The sequence below is a fragment of the Pelophylax lessonae genome (genome assembly GCF_965119305.1).
Source record: "Pelophylax lessonae genome assembly, chromosome: 10".
Taxonomy (NCBI): domain Eukaryota; kingdom Metazoa; phylum Chordata; class Amphibia; order Anura; family Ranidae; genus Pelophylax; species Pelophylax lessonae.
The window spans coordinates 170,518,523-170,538,686 of NC_138777.1; the positions used below are offsets into that span (position 1 = coordinate 170,518,523).

Genomic DNA, 20,164 nt, shown 5'->3' on the forward strand with positions numbered 1-20,164 from the left:
TTTCCCATCTCCTCACTGGCAATGCTATGTGCCCTAGGTGATTAGGGTGTGCCCAGGCACACCCGGCACACCCTGTGCACATGCCTATGTCACCGCCACATCCACCACCACCTCAACCTCCCTCCTACTCCATATGGGCCTCGTCCTTCAGAGATGAAGAAGAACATTGTTTTATTTTTCTGTTTTTTTTTTGTTGTTTTAAGTTATTTCCCTATCCACATTTGTTTGCAGAGCACTTGCCATGCTCTTAATTACGTTTTGCTGCCATTTGCAGCACTCTAGCCCTTTCCTTTGGTGTTTTAGAGCCATTTTAGTGCCTTAAAGTTCGGGTCCCCATTGACTTCAATGGGGTTCGGTGTCTGGGAAAAGTTCGGTAAAAGTCCGGGACACGGACCCGGACTTTTTTTTAAAGTTCGGCCGAACCCGTCGAACACGGACATCTAGGTGTCCGCTCAACCCTAATTGTGAGTGTTAACATGTAGTCACACTACTCATATGTTTTTTATATATATACTGCGTAAGCTATTTGAATTTGAACACCAACATTTTTTTCAGTTCAATTGATACATATTATTACAGAAAGACTTGGAATATACACTGTGCAAAGTTTATACAAAGTGTTCTGTGATATCTTCTCTAATAAGCTTTTACTGTGACTTGTCATATACTTTGTGTACTATTTTCTTCACATAGCACAGGGGTCTCCAAACTTTCTAAACAAAGGGCCAGTTTATTATCCTTTGGACTTTAGAGGGGCCGGACTGTGGCCGGTGGGTGTAGAAAATTTCCTGTTTGTCAGTAACCATTCCCCATTACTGGTGTCAGTGGGAGCAATAGTGTCCCATCATTGGTGTCAGTAGGAGGAATAGTGCCCCATAGTTGATGTCAGCAGCAGGAATGCCCCATTGTTAAAGTCAAAGGGCCGGATAAAGGCAAACAAAGGGCCGTATTTGGTCCCTGGGCCACAGTTTGGAGACCACTGACGTAGCACAGTCAATGTTCACTTTATTTAGTGAATAAGTTAAAGCTGTGGTTAGCCTGAATACCCAATCTAATGCAGGGCAAACAGAAAAAGCACATAATTGGGTGGTTGAACTAAATACAGCTTAATTTTATTCACTAAGCTAGATGAACATTCAGTAAGATAAACAAAAGTTATAATAGTTTAGTAAATCAATTTATGACTTGTAATATGCATGTTTTATTATGTTTATGCAACTAAAGTAGTAAAGCATTACTTTGCAAATGAATTCACGTAGCTTAGTCATTTTGGTAAAAATTCACTTTGCAAAGCATTCCCAAATATGTGCAAAGTAAAAAGCTTTGCAAAGAATACCCAATTATATGCAAGTTCAATAAACAGCAATGGGATTTTACTTGCATGTGATTGGATGATATGTCGACACAAATTTCCCTTATTCATTAAGTTAGTGAAAATTCCCTTGTAAAGTGAAAATGTATTTTCCAAAGTGAACATGTCTTATTCCTTTGGTAAATCCGCTATGCTGACTTGTATTATGGTTGGTGTGGTGTTATGTATTATGTTTATTCCATACCTCGTAGTATGACTTGGATAGTGTTATGCATTTGCTGTAATTTCTAATGTATTTTGTGTTCATTTTCTGGCATTTTCATAGTTTCTATGAACTATTTTAGGTGTGCACACAGGGTGTGCCAGGTGTGCCTGGGCACACCCTAATCACCCCGTGTGGTGCAGATTCCCCCTGCTTAGACCCTTGTTATTTCACCAAAGCCCCCTAACGGGGCTCCTAAAAAGAAAAGTTGGACAAAAAATAATTTAAAAAAATAAAATTGTAAAAAATAATTTAAAAAAATAACACTGACACAGTCCACTGTGCCCTACTAACACCAATCTCTGTCCTACAGACACCGTCAGTATATATACACATGCACACACGCATATGTGTTTGAGCTTTGGGGTGCACGCCCTAATGCAATAGGCTGTGCACACCCATGTGAACTATAGTCCTCAAGGGCTTTATATGGGCTACAACCACCAGCTATAGTCCTCAAGGTCTGTCAATGGGCCGTGACCATTTCACCTAAAGGGTTGGTTCACCTTTTCAGAAAAAATGAAAAAGTGTACTAACATTGTACACCCTTCCCACCCCCTCGGTCCCCACCCCCTCGGTCCCCACTGTACTTACCTCCACGGATGATGAGCTGTCTGTGACCACGCAGACAGTGAAGAGGTCCGGGTGTTCATAATCCTCACTCTTTTTCCTCTGCATTCTGTAGCACTTCCAGGACAGATCAGAGCGATGCTCTGTGCCGGCGCTGTCCATTCAGAATTGCTCTGATCTGTCCCGGAAGTGCCACAGAAACAAGATCCCTGAATTGCTGCACCTGCTTCGTGGGCATTGACAGCTCACACCCATGGAGGTAAATGCAGCAGGGAAGGATGTACAGGATTAGTTTACCTTTTCATTTTTTCTGAAAAGGTGAGCTTACACTTTAGTGAAAGTTTAAAGCGTAACTCCACTTTTGTTGAGAAAAAAAACATTCCCCTCTGGGTGATCTATGTACATTGCAAGGATTATAACAACCTTTGTTGCAGATTCCTACCTTTTGTTATTCTGAAGAAATCCCTCTGTGTTTCTCTGTGCCCTGTGGGAAAATGAATCTAATGGGAGTGGTTTCATAATTATCAATCAGTTGTGGCACCTGCAGGGCACTAATGAGGAAACCTCCCTTTAGACGTGTTCATATTAGGATTATCTCACCAAAAGTGAAATTTTTGTTGCAGGGGATGCCAGAAATCTGACTTGTATCTTAGGCAGATTTCTGGGAAAATCGGTCCTCTATACATCTGGCTCACATCTATAGGGTCATAGTATCTGTATGCTTTATATTGAGGCATCTATCTTGAAGCACAAGTGCAGTTGTTTCTTGATCTAATTATACCTATGTGAGTATACAGCAGTTTATATGCCATGTTGTTAACTATGATATGGATTTTTCTTTTACTATGATATATTTTGATATTTACTGATATATATATTTCGTGTATCTTTAGACCTAAGTGCTGTGTCTTTTTTACCTGAAGAAGGCATGTAGAGTTCCGAAACATGTTGGAATAGTTGCATCAGTGGGAACTTGGGGTTGGACAGTCTTATCCCCCCACATGAGAGGCATCATTAGAACCTTCAGGGCCCCGATGCAAGAAACCATGAAGGGCCCCCCGGGGCCCTTCCCTTCCCTTCAAGCCTGGGGCTCTTCCCACTGATCCTGGGACCCTTTACTCTCGTTGTGGGACCCTTTCACAAGTTCTGCAGTGGTCCCCCTTCCTGCCATCTTGGGGCCTCCCCACAGTGGTGGAATGCCAGGGCCCGGTCACAAGTGTGACCTTTGCGATCCTGGAAGTTCACCCATTGGTGTCAGTAGTTTTTATTTTTTGGAATCTTATTAATTTTTTTACAATGTCACTGACTATGACTCTGTCCATTCAGAAAAGGAAGGAGCTGGTAAATTACATATTTACTGACCGCCTTCCTGGTTCTCTATTGTGACACATCCCCTGCAGCAGCCGGCAGGAGAAGGAAGGGAGCACAGTAGGGGGGGGCAGCACAATAGGGGGGGACCAGGGGAGCACACAGGGGCCCAGAGATAGCAGAACACAAGTGAACTGGATAGGAGGAGTGGCAGGGGAAGCATACAGAGGAACCAATCTCCTCCATTTTCCTCCTGCAACTACAGGAGGAAAAAGAAGGACAGTGAGGGGGGTACCTTTCTAAACCTTGTTTAGGGATTATGGTAACGCATACCCTCTAGTTGTCTACATAACTTTCCGCAAAGAAGGACAGTGATTTCTCTACATGCTGCCCCTGCCCCCCTCCTGTCCAGGTGTACAGGGTAGCCGCACAGGCCCCCTGGAGCATGGGGCCCGGTTGCAATTGCAACCCCTGCAACCCCTGTAGTTACGCCCCTGCCCCACATGTATAGCTCCCTAACTGATCCCACGGCACATTTGTCTATGTACTTCATGGTCCAATACTTTTTATACAACACGTTTGTATAATTGTTCAATTTTATATTTATATGTGAAATAAATGTTTAATATTTAAAACACCTCTATACCTAATTCTGCCTTCAAATTCCCATTGGGGTTTTTCTTTCTATGTTCTGGGAAAATCGGTGAGCCAATCATACAAGCAGCCATATTGCATTGCACTTTCAGAAAATCACAACAGCTGCAGATTGAAAAGGAAAGGGCATTTTTAATAAAATTTGATTACAATCACAATGATTCATGTCGCAATTGTATACGCTATATTGTTTTTTCTTTGTTTGCTATTTTTATTCCCCACGAAAGTGGAGTTACCTTTTAAATCAGGGAAATCCTACAACTGCATTACAATCCTCACCCATGAATGTGGGTGTTGCATAGCCCTGATGTACACTATGACCATATCAAATAAATGTGTTTTTATTACAGTTTATGTATAACCAAAACGGTTTTATTTCATTTTAAACAGAGTAGAAAAGGATTGAAACCCCTATCACATTTTTATTGCTTTGGACAGATTCACGTTCTCAATTGGTACTGATTACTAAACAGAACAGACAAGACAAAAAGTAAAAGAAATCCAATATTTTTGAGTTGTCAGAGGAAAGAGAGGTGAGGGTAAATTATCCAATAGGAAGACCTGTCCCCTGTCTAAAAGGGAAATGACCCTCCCTTTTCAGAGATTTCACCTGACGTCCTCTTCTGCCTCCAGAACAGGAGAGGAGGGGAAATCTCTCCAAAGGGACACAGACAGCAAAAAAATATAAGCCGATAGTGTTATTAACTCTTCCCTATTCTGTTCAAAATTGTAATACACTGTACACTTTAATATCAGTAAAAAATTGAATAAATATGAGTACAATTAGTTCAATTATTCTGGGTCTGCTGCATTTGAACTTAAATAAGATTATTGTGCTATCTATTTCTTGAACTATGGTAAATAATAATCATTACCGATTGTGGTGATGACGGTTCCCGCAAAGAAGAAGCAACTCCCAATGTCCCACCGTGAGGTAACGTTGGTGCCATTTACTGCAATATCAGCTCCAGAACCCAGGGCTTCTTTCACCTGCTGTAGAGCCAAACAGTCACTTAACTGTGCAAGCCATCATTTCCCTTTCCCCACAGTATATATATCATATATCACCTTAAAAGAGCTAAACTAAAACATAAACAACTGAAATGTACCAATGACATACATCAGCTGCATAGTTTCAGAAAATTATAATTTATCAAAGAAGGGGCTACAGTGTTCTACACTGCAAGTTTGACACTCAAACGATGAAAAAGGATTAAATGTCAGATACGTTATGCAATATTGCTGAAAGGTAAGTTATATAGTCCTACTAGAGAGACTGATTTGCAAAGACACAAGCGTCAATTCACTAAAGTATATGACATTTTCTTCTTTTTTTAATCATTTAATTTTTTTTAAATTAGTAAAGTTTAATGCACACATCAGTTGTAAAAGAACATTGCGCATGGTGTTGCTCCCTAATGTATATGTTTAGCCAAATCATACTTTTTCTGTAAAATTTCGTCTGTCGAACGATCTGCCAATTTTCGGATTGTTAGTATGGTGCTTTTGACAGCCCATTACGAATTTTCAGACGACAAAAACTTGATGCGCAGGCTATAAAATTTTTATCGTACATGAACACAACATCCGATTTTAGTTTAATTAGTACAGTTTTCATAAAATAATTGTAAAAGCAAGACTAGGAATGCTTGGAAACGAAAGAACACATACAAAACAATTCGACACATGACATAATTTCTGAAGTTGAATTCTGTCGTACGCGAATTTTCGTATGAAAGTAACCTCTTCACTTTCCATATGAGACTAGCATGCAACATAAAATGGACGAAAAGTGGTCTGATAATTAGGGATGATCGAACGGTTCGGGTCCACCATCGGTTCGGCCCGAACATTGGGTTTTCGAGGTTCGGCCGAATTTAGAACTTTTTGCCCAAAAAGTTCGGAATTCGGCAACTAGAACCGACCAAAATGCAATGCTTCAGGAAATGGGCTTTAAAAGCCCATGATTGGACCAGAACCATTAGCAAAAGCCAATTGAGGGGGCAGGAGAATGCTAGGAATGTGATTGGAGTGACTAGGGGGTCCCTAGACCAATCATTAGTGAATACGCCCCCCAGTATATAAGATCGCCCCCGCCAAATTCCTAGCATTCTTGTACGGGACATGGAAGAGAGTGGAATGCTGTTCTGTTCTAATGTGTTACAAAGTGTCATTTAGCTATTTTTAGTGTGAGGAAAGGGATATCTAGTGTAGTTAGAGTGCTCCTTTACACTTAAGTTAGCTTCAAAAATTTAGTTTCTGTAGGGAAATTGTTAAGTGTAAAGGGACCGTAGTGTAGTGTAGGGTTAACTGACAGTGACCGCTATAGAGAAATGATCATTTCTCTGAGTTGCTTCGGGACAGGAATATGGCTTCTCACCAGCCAAGCATTTTTCATGCTGCAGGGGCTGCCACTGCCAGTGCTTTTTTGAGGACATGTTTGATGTCAGACATGACATCTGAACATGTGTATAGGGGGTATATATACACATATATGTCTGTATCTATACCCCTAGACATATATAGGTGTGATAGTAGCAGAAATATATGCTTGCGCTAATGAAATCATTTACAGTAATATATTTCTGCTACTATCACACCTATATATGGCTAGGTGTCTATATACATATAATTATGTGTGTATATATACCACTATACACAAGTTCAGATGTTTTGCCTGCCTCAAAAGAACCCCAAAAAATGCTAAAAAAACGCTAGCGTCAAAAAAAAATGCCCAGGTGTGTTTTTGCTGGCATTTTTTGGGAGTTTTTGGAGGCAGGCAAAACATCAGAACTTGTGCACAGTACCACTATACACAAGTTCAGATGTTTTTACTGACTGCAAAGAACCCAAAAAAAATACCTGCTTTGAAACCGGCAAGGTGTGAAAACCGAGAAGAGAAGCTAACCCCCTGAGCTGAAAGTGTTCTAATACAAATGATCTTTTTTTTATGGTTCTGGACATGCTACAGAGCTGAAACTTCACATGTACACTTTTTATACCCCCCCCCCCCCCCCAGATCTGAAATCCAAAAAATCTCTTTTTTTTTTTTTTTTTTTTAATTTTTTTTCAATAATTGGCTTTTTTATCAAAAATTAAAATTTTTAAGAACTTTTTTGTGTGATTAATAGTTAATGGGGCATGACCCAGAACCCTAGGGACTTTTTAGGGGCATTTATTGGGTTTTAGGGCTTAAAAATTGTGTTTTTTGATTACCGAAGTTCGGGTCAACATTGATTTCAATAGGGTTCTGAAATCCGGGCCGAACTTTCGGGAAGTTCAGATGTTCTGGCCGAACCGAACTTTTCAAAAGTTCGATCATCCCTACTGATAATCTGATCGTGTGTACAAGGCTTTTAGACTCTCTGTCAACTTTTTTTTTTTTTCTGCTTTGTCCCTGTTTCTTAGATTTTCCCTCAATTTCTGTCCTCGTGAAAACTTACAAATAGACAAAAATGATTATTTAACAAGGGTTCTAACCCATCCTTGCTATACCAAAAATTATAAAAAAACATATGCTGTTTGCTTACGTTCCATGTAAATCTCTTTAATATTTAGCGATGGTAAGGTTTTCCTATACAGCAAATTACAGCAACAAGTTACATTTTATCTTTCATCAGGTTAGAGTTATCAGAAACGTTTCAAATTATTTGATTGGTTGTTATGGTTTATTTCATTTACACATCGTTCTTTGCCTTATTAAGGGTCTGTCCACTCAAAACTGATCCAAAACTATCTAATAATGTCTCCTGGGGACTAAATTAGTGAGATTTTCATTGTTGGATATCTGGGTTTGCACACTTGTATCTCTTTATACCCTCTACAAAGCTTTGTATTTTTTATTATGGAGGATGTAGCAAGAGGGGCTAAACAAAACGAATGAAGGTTGGAACACCCAAAACTTCCAGGTGGATTGGGAAAATGTCTGAAATAAAGTGGAGAGAACTCAGTGTAAGAGTCTATTTACCAACCTGTTGTGATTGTGGCTGGATGCAGGCAAAACACGTCCAGCCATGATCACAGCAGATAATGGCTATGCGAACAGTCAAGAATAGCCGCCATCAGCCTGTCATTACATTGTACGGGCCACAGCTATTCACATATATATTTCATTCCAGATGGAAAAATCTGCATATTCTTGCCGCTGGAAATCGCAGGGTGTGCTAATTGCTCATGTAAACTAGCCTTTTTAGAGCACCCAAGACAAGTAAGAAAAAAAGGATTGAATCAACCCAACAGGGTCTACCAATAACTTAAATATCACTTTTTGGTGGACTGACCCTTTAAATAAAAAAAATGAATGCGATAGCTATGCCAAAGCCTATAGCAAATAGTAGGATCAAACTATGTCACTTTAAGGAAAGCATGGAATATTTAAATGTAATAGAAGACAGTGTTGATTCTGATATCAGTTAATTAGATAATTAAAGCAGTATTAAACCCTAAAATAAAAATGTATTCTATTGCAGTTTACTAATCCTAAGATTTTCACCTGCTGTGCCTGCTAGTAGGTCTGTTATTTTTCACTTTTCTTTAAAGCGGAACTAAACCCATTGATTTAACTGTTAAAAAAAACAGTTATATTCCCGGCATCCGACTGCCTCTTGGGGTATCAGGAAGGAATTTTTTTCTCCCAACTGGAACAATCTGGATCAAGCTTAATTGTTTTTTTTGGGGGGGGGGTTTGCCTCTTCTGGATCTACCGGCTGCTGCTCGCTGGAATATCTCCTAAACGATGCATAATTTTACTTAGAGGTAAGCTTTATTATAAGCTTACCTCTAGGTATAAATCTATTTCTGGAGTTTACTACACTTTAAGACTGACAAGTGTGCTTACAATGGCCAACTTTTATTCTTTCATTAGAACAAGTTGCTTTAATTGAATCTGCTAGTGCATCTATCACTAACCTCTACCCAAATTGACAAAAATGCTGTGGAAAGGTGTCTCCATTGCTCCTATGTCCAGACTGGACATCCCTTAAGACAGGGAGTGTGTTACTGGAAGGATCAAATAAAGGAAAAAAGCCTAAAATAAGAAAACCAAGGCAGCCATGACATTTATTGATTGGTAAGCTGCAATATATTACATTTATGTTTTTCAGGTTTAATACCACTTTCATATTTACCTTGACTAAAAAAATCGCTGGAACCTGATTGGTTGTTATAGACAAAAAATAATACATGTTATTGCTTTATTCAGTTTAATCATGCACAGTACATTTTTAAAACACCCAAGCATCAAAATAAAAATAAAAACCATGTACAATAACTAACTTATAGGATAGGCAACTAGCAATAATACTTTTATATTTCCATAGTCCTGTATTTTATATCCTGTATTTATATATATATATATATATATATATATATATATATATATATATATATATATATATATATATATATTCCTATATAAAATACAGTAGAGAAAATAATTATTTGATCCCCTGCAGATTTTGTAAGTTTGCCCAAGGTCATGGAGTGGCTTAGCCAGTCTCCAAACCTTAAGCCAGGGCTGGCCCAAGACATTGTGCGGCCTGGGTCCAAGAATGAAATGCTGCCCCCTCCAAAAATAAAAATCACGCCCACCAAAAGGCCCCCACATCTATTATATTATATCGTGATAATTAAAACTAAAATTAATTTTATGAGGATGTCAGATTTACATGCAACAGTACCTTGTCTATATGCAAAATGTTTTAGGGGCTGCATTGTGGGGGTGGGTGGGGGGTTAAGGGGCTGCATTGTGGGGGTGGGGGGGTTAAGGGGCTGCTTTGTGGGGTAGATTAAGGGGCTGCTTTGTGGGGTATGGGGACAAAAAACAAACAAACAAACAAACAAAAACAAAAATAATAACTTAAATATCAAATTTAGAAAATATTATATATACTGTTATCTTCTTTCATACCTCACCACCAGACCGGTCCACCAAACACCCACTATCAGTCCTGTCCTTCCTGTATCTGCCACGCCCACCGCCCTAGAAGATCGAGCCTGCCCTGCGTGGGATGGAGTGCCCTGAGGTCTGACGTCATTGTGCATACCACGTTCCCCAGAGGAGACGCTCCGCCTCCTCATACTCATCAGTTTTCACTATGGACGGCAGTATGAGATAGGGAAATGCCACACTTAATGAGACGCAAACTAGTAACACACTAAACTGTTGAAAAACAAATCTGGGACATCAATTTGCTGCCCCTGTCCAAGTTCTGCCTGAGTCCAATGGACCCAGCGGAACCCATGATAGGGCTGGCCCTGCCTTAATCCTATAGAAAATTTATACAGGGAGATGAAAATTTGAGTTGCCAAGCTGCAGCCCAGAAGCCTTAAGGATTTAGAGAAGATCTGTAAAGAAGAGTGGACCAAAATCCCTCCTGAGATGTGTGCAAACCTGGTAATCAACTACAAGAAACGTCTTACCTCTGTGCTTGCCAACAAGGGTTTCTCCACCAAGTACTAAGTCATGTTTTGCTTGGGGATCAAATATTTACTTTATTTTACTCACTGAACTGCAATTCAATTTATAACATTTGTATCATGGGGATCTTTGGTTGATGTTCTGTCTCTATCATTTAAAATACACTTATGATAAATATAGACCCTTCATTTCTTTGTAAGTGGGAAAACCTACAAAATCTGCAGGGGATCAAATAATTATTTTCCCCATTGTATGTATACATAGTATGCCCCTTTCATTCTATATTTTGTCCAAGTTAAATACATTCATACAGTCCAAGCAGCTAAGTAATTTGCCTGAAAAATAGATATAATACAGATTGCAGTAAAATGTGTATGCAACAGATGATCTAATCAAACTCAATGAATGACTCAAAGATATGAATGGTGCACAGTCAACCTATGCACATTTGTTTCCAAAGAGGAGTGGCTTTGGCTTGCACACAACATTGCACTGGACTGCAGCCTGCCACATCATCTAAGAATGACTGGAGCAATTTTAGATTTCTCCTTTATAAATTAGGTAAAAGTGTCACTGCTTTCTTATATTATATTCATGTCATTTTGCATAGTTACAGACACTAAAAGTGCCATTATTTAACTTTTCGGTTATCCATACAAATAACACCGGTGGGAATGTTTTATTTTCTATATGGATTTTTATTTTAGAATAAACATTTCTATTAAACAACTATAAAGTATATTCAGACCTGAATCTTTGGAATACTCCAATAAGAGAAATAGGGGTGTCAGATGAACAGGGCTGGGCTGCTTTGTTTTTGGGTGTTCCCCGTGAGCTGAAAATGGTAAAAATCTCCCATACAAACATACATTCTTGTTAGAATAAGCTTTTAGGGTTTCTAAAAGAGTGATGTCCCTGCTATTGGCAGCTGTCAACATTTGAAATTGAAGGATATTAACTTAGATGTCAAACCGTTAGTATATATAAGATGTGAACACATCAGCATGCATGTAACATTGTTTCATTTGTTTCCATTGTCCCCCAAAGACTTTGTAGGACAGGGGTGTCCAAACTATTGCCCTCCAACTGTTCAGGAACTGCAGTTCCCATGAGGCATTGTAAATCTCAGACATTCAGAGACATAACTAGGCATTATGGGAATTGTAGTTCCTGAACAGCTGAAGGGCCATAGTTTGGACACAGCTGGTGTAGGACAAGCCTGGTCTTCAGGATGGATGGCCAAATCTTCTATAGACTGGGTTGACTACAATCGAGAAAAGGTCTGCGTCATTCCATACTGCAGTCTTTAGTCAGGAGTCAGGACCTGATCATAGTAAATAGTGGTTTGCTATAAATCACTGACATGAATAGATGTATTGGAACGTCTTGATTAGAGTGTATTTGCCATTAGAAACAGTAGAGCTCCGCCTGACGGCAGTGGAACGGAAAGAGGAAGCTTTTCCACCTAGTTATAGGCAAGAATTGTTTCCTACCATCATTCAAAATATAGGTGTGTGTAGGGTCATCCTACATAGAACACTTTCTTGTACTATTGGTCTTAATCTGGCTAAGAATATTACCAAAAAAAGTGTATATGTGTATATATTTATATATACATGTGTTTATATATAACGAATCAAGGGATATATAGTCCATAAATCTTTCATATTGCTCTTTTACTTGTAAATCCAAGTGCAGGTATATAAATCAAATTTTCTCGGAAAGCAACAGTTTCAAACAAACCAAGGTTCTTTATCAAGCTAAATTAGCTTAGTAAAGAACATGATTCGTTCCAAACTGTTGCTTACAGAGAAAATTACACCTGCACATTTACAAGTAAAAGTGCAAAAATGTATCCACTTGCCGACCGCATAAATAATATGGTGGTAGAGCGCCTCCCCTGAGCTGGATCCCGTACCTAGCAATAGACCCGGCACTTTCAGGTAGGGGGCACGAACACGTGCTGCCGGTGCTGCGGCTGTGCTGTGATTAGACACAGCACAAGCCGATCAGCGGGTGCCAGCCAATGGATGTCCGCCGGCACTTGCTGATTGGTGCAGAGAGACACAGAACAGAGCTCTGCTTATGAAAACAAGGCAGAGTTCTGTTCTGTCAGCAGGGATGTGATGGATATTCTTTCCCTGCAATGCAGGGAATAAAATCCATCAGATCCCTTATTAAAAAAACAGCACACACAGTACACAAAAAAACTGGTTAGGCACACATTTAACCCTTTGATTTCCCTAGATGTTTAATCCCTTCCTGGACAGTTTCATTAGTACAGTGACACTGCCCTCTCCTCATTGGCTCACTTACTTTGATTGACAGCAGCAGAAGCCAATGGTGCTCCGCTGCTGTCTCAGCCAATGAAGAGGGAGAGTCCCAGGCAGCCGAGTCTCTTCTGTAACATTGCTGGATAGAGATGGGGGTGCTGCATACAAAAGGTTTTTTATCATAATGCATTATATGCCTTAAGATAAAAAAAAAAAACTTCTGCTTTTAGAACCACTTTAAGACCAATAGAACAAGAAAATGTTCTGTGTAAAAGGGATAACCCTAACTCAGTTGTGTTGCTTTCAGTGTCAATGTTTGTGTGCCTACCGTGATGCCAATTTAGTCCTTGCCATGATCCTGACTCCACCCTACTTAGCGATGATGCTAAACACAGAGGAGTATGGATGCGGGCCCGCATGAAAGATTTATCCTTGCATGTCCTGCAGACAATGCCATAAGTGTTACCAAAGAAAAAAACATAGTCAAAACATGAGTGTTACTAAATAATGCAGAATACGAGAGGGAGTCTGTCCAAATTACATTCTGGCTATTCAATTCCAACCAGTTTTCTGCTATGGCAGATTATGAAGTAAGAGGATGAAGTCAAGTCAACATTAGAACAGTCAAGTTTTTTTATACCTTATATAACTATAACTAATCTTCCTGTGTTCCTTTTGATATATTTTGTATATATGGCTGAAGAAGAGTTATAATAATGAAATCATTCAGTTCTAGTCCCCAGCATCTTTGAAATCTTTATTTTTTTTTGGAAAGTTGCTAAAATCTTTTTTTTTTTCTTTGCAAGCCCTACAGCTAAGATAGTCCATATGACCTTAAAACCTGCATATTCTAACTATTGAGACAATGGAATATTGGGGGAGATTTACTAAAGCTAGTGCACTCAAAATCTGGTGCAGCTGTGCATGGTAGCCAATCAGCTTCTAACTTCTGCTTGTTCAATTAGGCTTTGACAATAAAACCTGGAAGCTAATTGGTCTCTATGGAAAGCTGCACCAGTTTTGGAACACTCCAGGTTTAATAAATAACCCCCACTGCCTCTATTTACTATATCGTTAGCAACTGGAAGACAGATAAACATGGAAACTTTCTTTACTTAATACAACACCCCCAACCCGTATAATATATTATGGCAATACTTGTTGCCACATTAAGAATGCAGAGCACACTTTTTCCACAGGAGTCTACGGTCTTAATTTAATATGGCAGAGTGAAGAGCAACAATGTACAATTACTAAGGGACTTCAGTTCAAGTCCACCTTTCATCAGTTCAGGTTAACCCAAACAATGAAAGATGACTGCTCTTTATTTGTTTGCATATAGCTTTTTGCCATTATATGTCTAGTAAACTAAGCATTCGTACAGATTTCTATGAATCCAAATGGTGTCATTCTATGTCTATTGCTCACCAACACAAACTTGTCCAGGGAATCCTCCTTAACACAGAAGTTTTCTGTAAGGAAGTCATTTCGGTGTCTTGTGAGTAGGTCCTGCTGCATAGCCTCAAAGGGTTTTTCAAGCATCTGGAAGACCACCGCTCCTGTAACCAGGTACCCCAGCACTAAACCAAACAACGCCAACACGGTCTTCTTCTTCATGACGTTTTTGCTGGTTACTACTACCTCCTCAGCTCCTGTTTGATCTCCCAGTAATATGGAATCCTGGGAGGAGCAGGATAGTGGGTACAGGAAGCCGCTAGGAAGTGGTCCTACTGGGGAGCGACAAGACACTAGAAGAAAAAGAAAACAAGGAGGTTTCATATGCACACAAACTTGGTAATAGCAAATACATCAATTTAGTAGTCTAACTTATGTCAGGATGATTAGAGTAACTACTGAATGGTCAGAATATTAGTACATAAAATCAACTACATTATCTAGAATTGTAGCAATTGATACCCAACTGATCTGGCTGAAAAGTATAGATGCACCAATAGGTACTCTTGTATACTAGTGAAGTAGTTTGAAGGGTAGCAAATATGATATAACTTAATTCACTATTGTTATACCATGTTTCTTCAATAAACTTTTTGGAAAAAAAAAAAAAAACTTAATTCACAAATGCTCAGATTTCAGATTAATTGTATGTTTTTTTTTTTTTTTTTTTTTTTTTTATGCAGCGTAATTGTACAGTAGTCATTTTATATATTGCTTGTAAATGGGCTGCATAAATACACGCAAAGTGTTTACTATTACAGCTAGAATTAAATTATAACAATTATTTTTAAGTTCTCAATGCTTCAAGGGCATGGTTAAATCTAATCTGACAAATTTAGTGGATCATTGTAAATCTGCACTTTTAAAAAAGCTTTAATATATGGCATCCAAGTTTCGCAAACAGCTTCACCTGTATTGATTTTTCAGTGTTTACTGGAGTCATAAAACTAGAAGCAATTACACATATTGGTTAATTAACTTAAAATACAAATTAAAACATCTATCTATCTATCTATCTATCTATCTATCTATCTATCTATCTATCTATCTATCTATCTATCTATCTATCTATCTATCTATCTATCTATCTATCTATCTATCTATCTATCTATCTATCTATCTATATATATATATATACACACACACAGATTTCTACAGCATTTCCACATTTAAAGGAATCTGTTCTTGTTTCCTTAAAAAAAAAAAAAAGATTTTCATATTCTCTAGTCAGACTCATCCTCAGGTTTGGCATAATATACTGTGCACTTATACTACAGTATATAAAAAATATATAAAAGAGATATATTTCAGAAAACTATACAATCCTATATTCCTAGAAGAAAAGAGACATATTGTATATACAAATGACTATAGGAGCATCTCCAAGTAAAAGATTGTAAGCTTCCTAAGTAAGGGTTCTTGAGTCTTACCGGGTCCCAGCACAAGTATGAGAAAATATATAGGGTATGATGAGCATACAGGTAGACACTCACACACTCAGACAGGTATGCCCCCCTACAGCAGGGCCTGCAGTTCAGCCTGTGCTGTAGATGTCCTAAGAAGAGTGATACCCACCACACTGATTCCTCCCTCCTATCCACACACTGCATGGGCGTGGAAATTAGGACTGAATAGGAGACAGAGGGAGTCATACAGATATAGGCACTGAGACAGAAGGAGGGGAAGGTAAATGAGGCTGGATAGCAATGAGAGATGGAAAAATGAGGATTGCAAAAGCAGGCTGCAAATTGAAAGGCACAGGCAGAAGGATGCAGATGCAGAGCATTATGACACAGGAAAATAATCATCAGGATGCAAAGAGGTATCACAAAAGAAATGCAAAAGATAATGCATACATTAACCACTGTTTTGCCAGTGGCCAAGAGACCTGCTCCACTTACCAGCAGTTGTTCGGACGCACAGCTTCTCACTTCTGCTTATTCTGCAAGTGTACTGTAGAGTATAGGACAGCCCCTACACTGCTATGCATAACACCACTCATTCAATGCACAATCTAGTTACTTAAGCTTCTTGATACCATTATACTACAAAGTGTGATAGCATTTTACAGTCTGAGCAAGCTGAAGTTAATCTTTTTCTTCTGCGCCATGCAAGACAACACAGTGCTCCTGAGCTAGACTGGCTCATCTTCAGTATTAATATAAGAGTCCAAATGAATGTCAAATGCTTCAATTAATACTACTCTGCTAAGACTTGCTGGACACAACTTAGCCCCTGTCTAGAAATAATCTCTTAACTCTTTCCTCTAGAAGCCATATAAAATCATCTAATGCTTTTGCATTGCATAGCATCACCCTCTTGTCTGCTGGAGCCATACAACACTGCATAGCAACCCCACCCACCTTGGTAAAATGCAGGGGAGCAAATATCCCTGATGATGGAACCTGCAGTGTCATTTCACCCCTCCTACTACCCTTGCTTATTGTTGGCAGCCAGGGGGTTAACGCTCTACATTTTCTCAAGACTCTCATAAATGATGATGATGACAATCAATAAAGAGCAGTACCAGGAGTACTTGCCACTTAACCTTACAACTTAACCCCTTCACAGGACAAAAGAAGCCAAACAACGGATAATGTTTAGTCAATCCTCCACACACGGTCATGTCTGAATGCTGTTTTGGAACACACATTATCACACATGTGCTGGATTATCTGTCTGTGTCACCATATACATTTTCTATTTTCTATCTGTACTGCAGAGATACACTGACCAGTGCACTGATTATGGTGCACAAACATTTAGTGAAAACACAATCTTCATATTCACACTAAAAAAAAAACCAGCCATAAGCCGATACACACTATACAATTGTTTTTAGATTTTTTCCTTTAGATTTACCAAAACCATATAATATGAGGTCAAACCTAAACTCTTTCAATTTGTATGCAGTCAAGCAGGCCCTTGCACTACATAATTAAAGGTAACTCTAAAGGAAATCAGACAACGAAAGTTGTATAGTGTGTATCCAGCTATATACTGGACAAATACCTAACTGATCAGATTTTTTTAGACCTCAATTGCTGGTGCACAGAGAGAGTTTTAATGTTTGCTCTTTATACACTCAGATGGGAAGAAATCAGTATAGAGGAAAAGGATGATGATAAGGATAATGATGACTCTTCATAAGCTAGCAGTTAAACATTTCAGTTTTGCAAATTTGGGCATGTCCATGCATATTCAAATCTTTCAACGTCATGTCGTGTGGTCTATGTTGACCATTTAAAAGGATCTCTAAGTTACATATATGTCCTTTTTTTTTTCCGTGCACCATGACCATCCTTCCTTGAAGAAAGATGGGATGATCTGAGACTAAAATACCTACAATATCTTTACAAACCATTTAGCAAGCAACAAAATGGCAGACGTAAATGGTAAATGCCATGTGAATATGCTTAGAATTATAAAAGTAGTCAATGCATCTATGATGCTATCAAAGTTAAGCAAAAGAAGCTACTACTGGACATATTCTCCTCTGCTTGCCTAAATGTGCTATCATAAGTCAGAATGATAAATATCATTAAGCATAATTAATACAGATGTGCATATGATAGAAAAATGACTGAAAAAACAAAACAATAAGGAAATAGATTAATAGCCTCCAAGTAAGTGACTGTAACTGATGAAGAGAGGGAATGTGGGGGGAAGTATTGATGAGAAGAAGGTGTGAAAGGCAGTCAGCAGGAAAGTGAATCAATTAGAGAGGGAAGAGGTAGTAAAGGGAGGAGGGTGACAGAAGATGACACAGAATATGCCTCATTCTCACTGTTTATGTTAAGCTTCAATCTTAGCTTCTTAGGTCTGCTTTTCGAGCACAACAATCTCTTGCTTCTTGGGCACAGCACTCTCTTTTTCTCGGACACAGTGCTCGTTGCTTCTTGGGCACAGCACTCTCTGCTTCTTGGGCACAGCACTCTCTGCTTCTTGGGCACAATGTTCTCTGCTTCTTGGGCACAATGTTCTCTGCTTCTTGGGCACAGCACTTTCTGCTTCCTAGGCACAATGTTCTCTGCTTCTTGGGCACAGCTCTCTCTGTTTCTTGGGCACAGCACTCTTTTCTTCTTGGGCTCAGCACTCTCTGTTTCTTGGGCACAGCACTCTCTGCTTCTCGGGCACAGCACTCTCTGCTTCTCGAGCACAGCACTCTCTGCTTCTCGGGCACAGCACTCTCTTTTTCTCGGGCACAGCACTCTCTGCTCCTCGGGCACAGCACTCTATTTTTCTCAGGCACAGCACTCTCTGCTTCTTGGGCACAGCACTCTCTGCTCCTCGGGCACAGCACTCTCTGCTTTTCGGGCACAGCACTCTCTGCTCCTCGGGCACAGCACTCTCTGCTTCTCGGGCACAGCACTCTCTGCTTCTCAGGCACAGCACTCTCTGCTTCTTGGGCACATAACTCTCTGCTCCTCAGGTACAGCACTCTGCGATGCTCTGTATTCTCAGTCTGTCATAGCTTCTGCAGACAGGTTGACACAAAGCAAAATATATAATATCAGAGTGCTGAGACCAGCCTTAACCCATTTCCTGCCTACATGCAGAATATTACCTTTTGCCTTGAAAGATCCATCTAGTATATACAAACCTTCACTCAATGCCATTCCTGTCAGAGATGTACAAAGCACATTAACCCATTAACCCCTTCCATGCTGGTGTCCGGAGTTTACCTAGCACAATCTTGAAGTAACAATGTCTGGGTATCCCTACCATACACGGTGGGGGTTTGCTGCAGTCTGAGAATATGTGCTACCTAATACCTTATATACGAAAACCCAAAATTTGCTCCCTGCCCATATTACAGTCACAGTGCCCAGTGAGGGAGAGCTACCCATACTGCCCTCTTCAGCTGTTTACTGGATAATGGAGGGTTAAACCCCCTTCCCTGCTCCATCAGCATTTCCAGATAAGTGATAGCAATCAATGGCGATCAATAACCATATTATCATCAGAGTGTGTCTGGGGACAGGGAATATGGTTCTTATATAGATATCCACTCATATTTACACATGTAGTAGTAGTACATAGACACTCAGAAAAATAATTATTTGTGTCTATCTGTCGATCCAGTCATATATGGACATTTCTACACAACATTTGCTGATCTACAAACTAGGTTGTGACAACCCTCATTTGTCAAAACGTCAGCTTGAAAAGAAAGTTGGTTGGAAAGAGACTAGAGGGCTGATTTACTAAAGGCAAATAGACTGTGCAATTTGGAAAGTGCAGTTGCACTCTGCAAGTGCAGTTGCTCCAGAGCTTAGTAAATGAGAAGAAGCTCTGCTGACTTCAATCATCTAATCATGTGCAAGCAAAAATGCAGTTTTTTTTATTTTCCTTGCACATGATTGGGTATTCTTTGCAAAGTGAAGTTTTACCTAATTCACTAAGCTCTGTCTATCTGTCTATTTGCCTTTAGTAAATCAACCCCTAAATATAAAAAGTTTAGGATGCATGTGTATTCCAAAGAATATACAGAAATACATTATAAGGCCAAAAGTGTGTGGACATCTGATTATCACACCGATTTGAATGTGTTGGACATCCCATTTTAAAACCATAGGCATTAATATAGAGTTGGATCTCTCTTTGAGACTAAATCAGCCTTCATTCTTCTAGTAAGGCTTTTCACAAGATTTTAGTGTGTGTGTGTTGAAATGTGTGTCCATTCAGTCAAAAGAGAATTTGCGCAGTCAGGTATTGATGCTGGACCTAGTTTTGGCATTCCAATTCATACAGAAGGTCTTCAGTAGGATTGTGGTCACTGCCCAGTGTAGGCCCAGTGTAGGCCACTCAGGTTGTGTACATAATTGTACACTACACTGAAATAGAGATGAAAAGGCCTGAAAAAAATGAAACATTTAGAAATAAATGTTTTTTCCTGTTTATTTCAAACC

The 20,164-nt window shown here is 39.3% G+C and overlaps 1 protein-coding gene across 3 annotated transcripts in view; it reads right to left on the bottom strand.

Moving 5' to 3' along the window:
* KCNK4 (potassium two pore domain channel subfamily K member 4) overlaps positions 1-16,444 on the bottom strand; it is a 72,038-nt gene extending 55,594 nt beyond the window's left edge. Inside the window, exons 1-3 of one of the 3 annotated variants that reach the window (XM_082269585.1) lie at positions 16,154-16,444; positions 14,226-14,545; positions 4,982-5,099 (exon numbers count right to left, since the gene is read on the bottom strand). In XM_082269585.1, coding sequence (XP_082125711.1) covers positions 4,982-5,099; positions 14,226-14,414 — 307 coding nt within the window. In that variant the 5' untranslated portion in view covers positions 14,415-14,545; positions 16,154-16,444. Of the gene's footprint in view, positions 1-4,981; positions 5,100-14,225; positions 14,546-15,682; positions 15,832-16,153 lie in introns of those variants that run through there. The other 2 variants (XM_082269586.1, XM_082269584.1) reach the window with 2 other exon arrangements.
* Between the last annotated feature and the right edge of the window lie 3,720 nt (positions 16,445-20,164).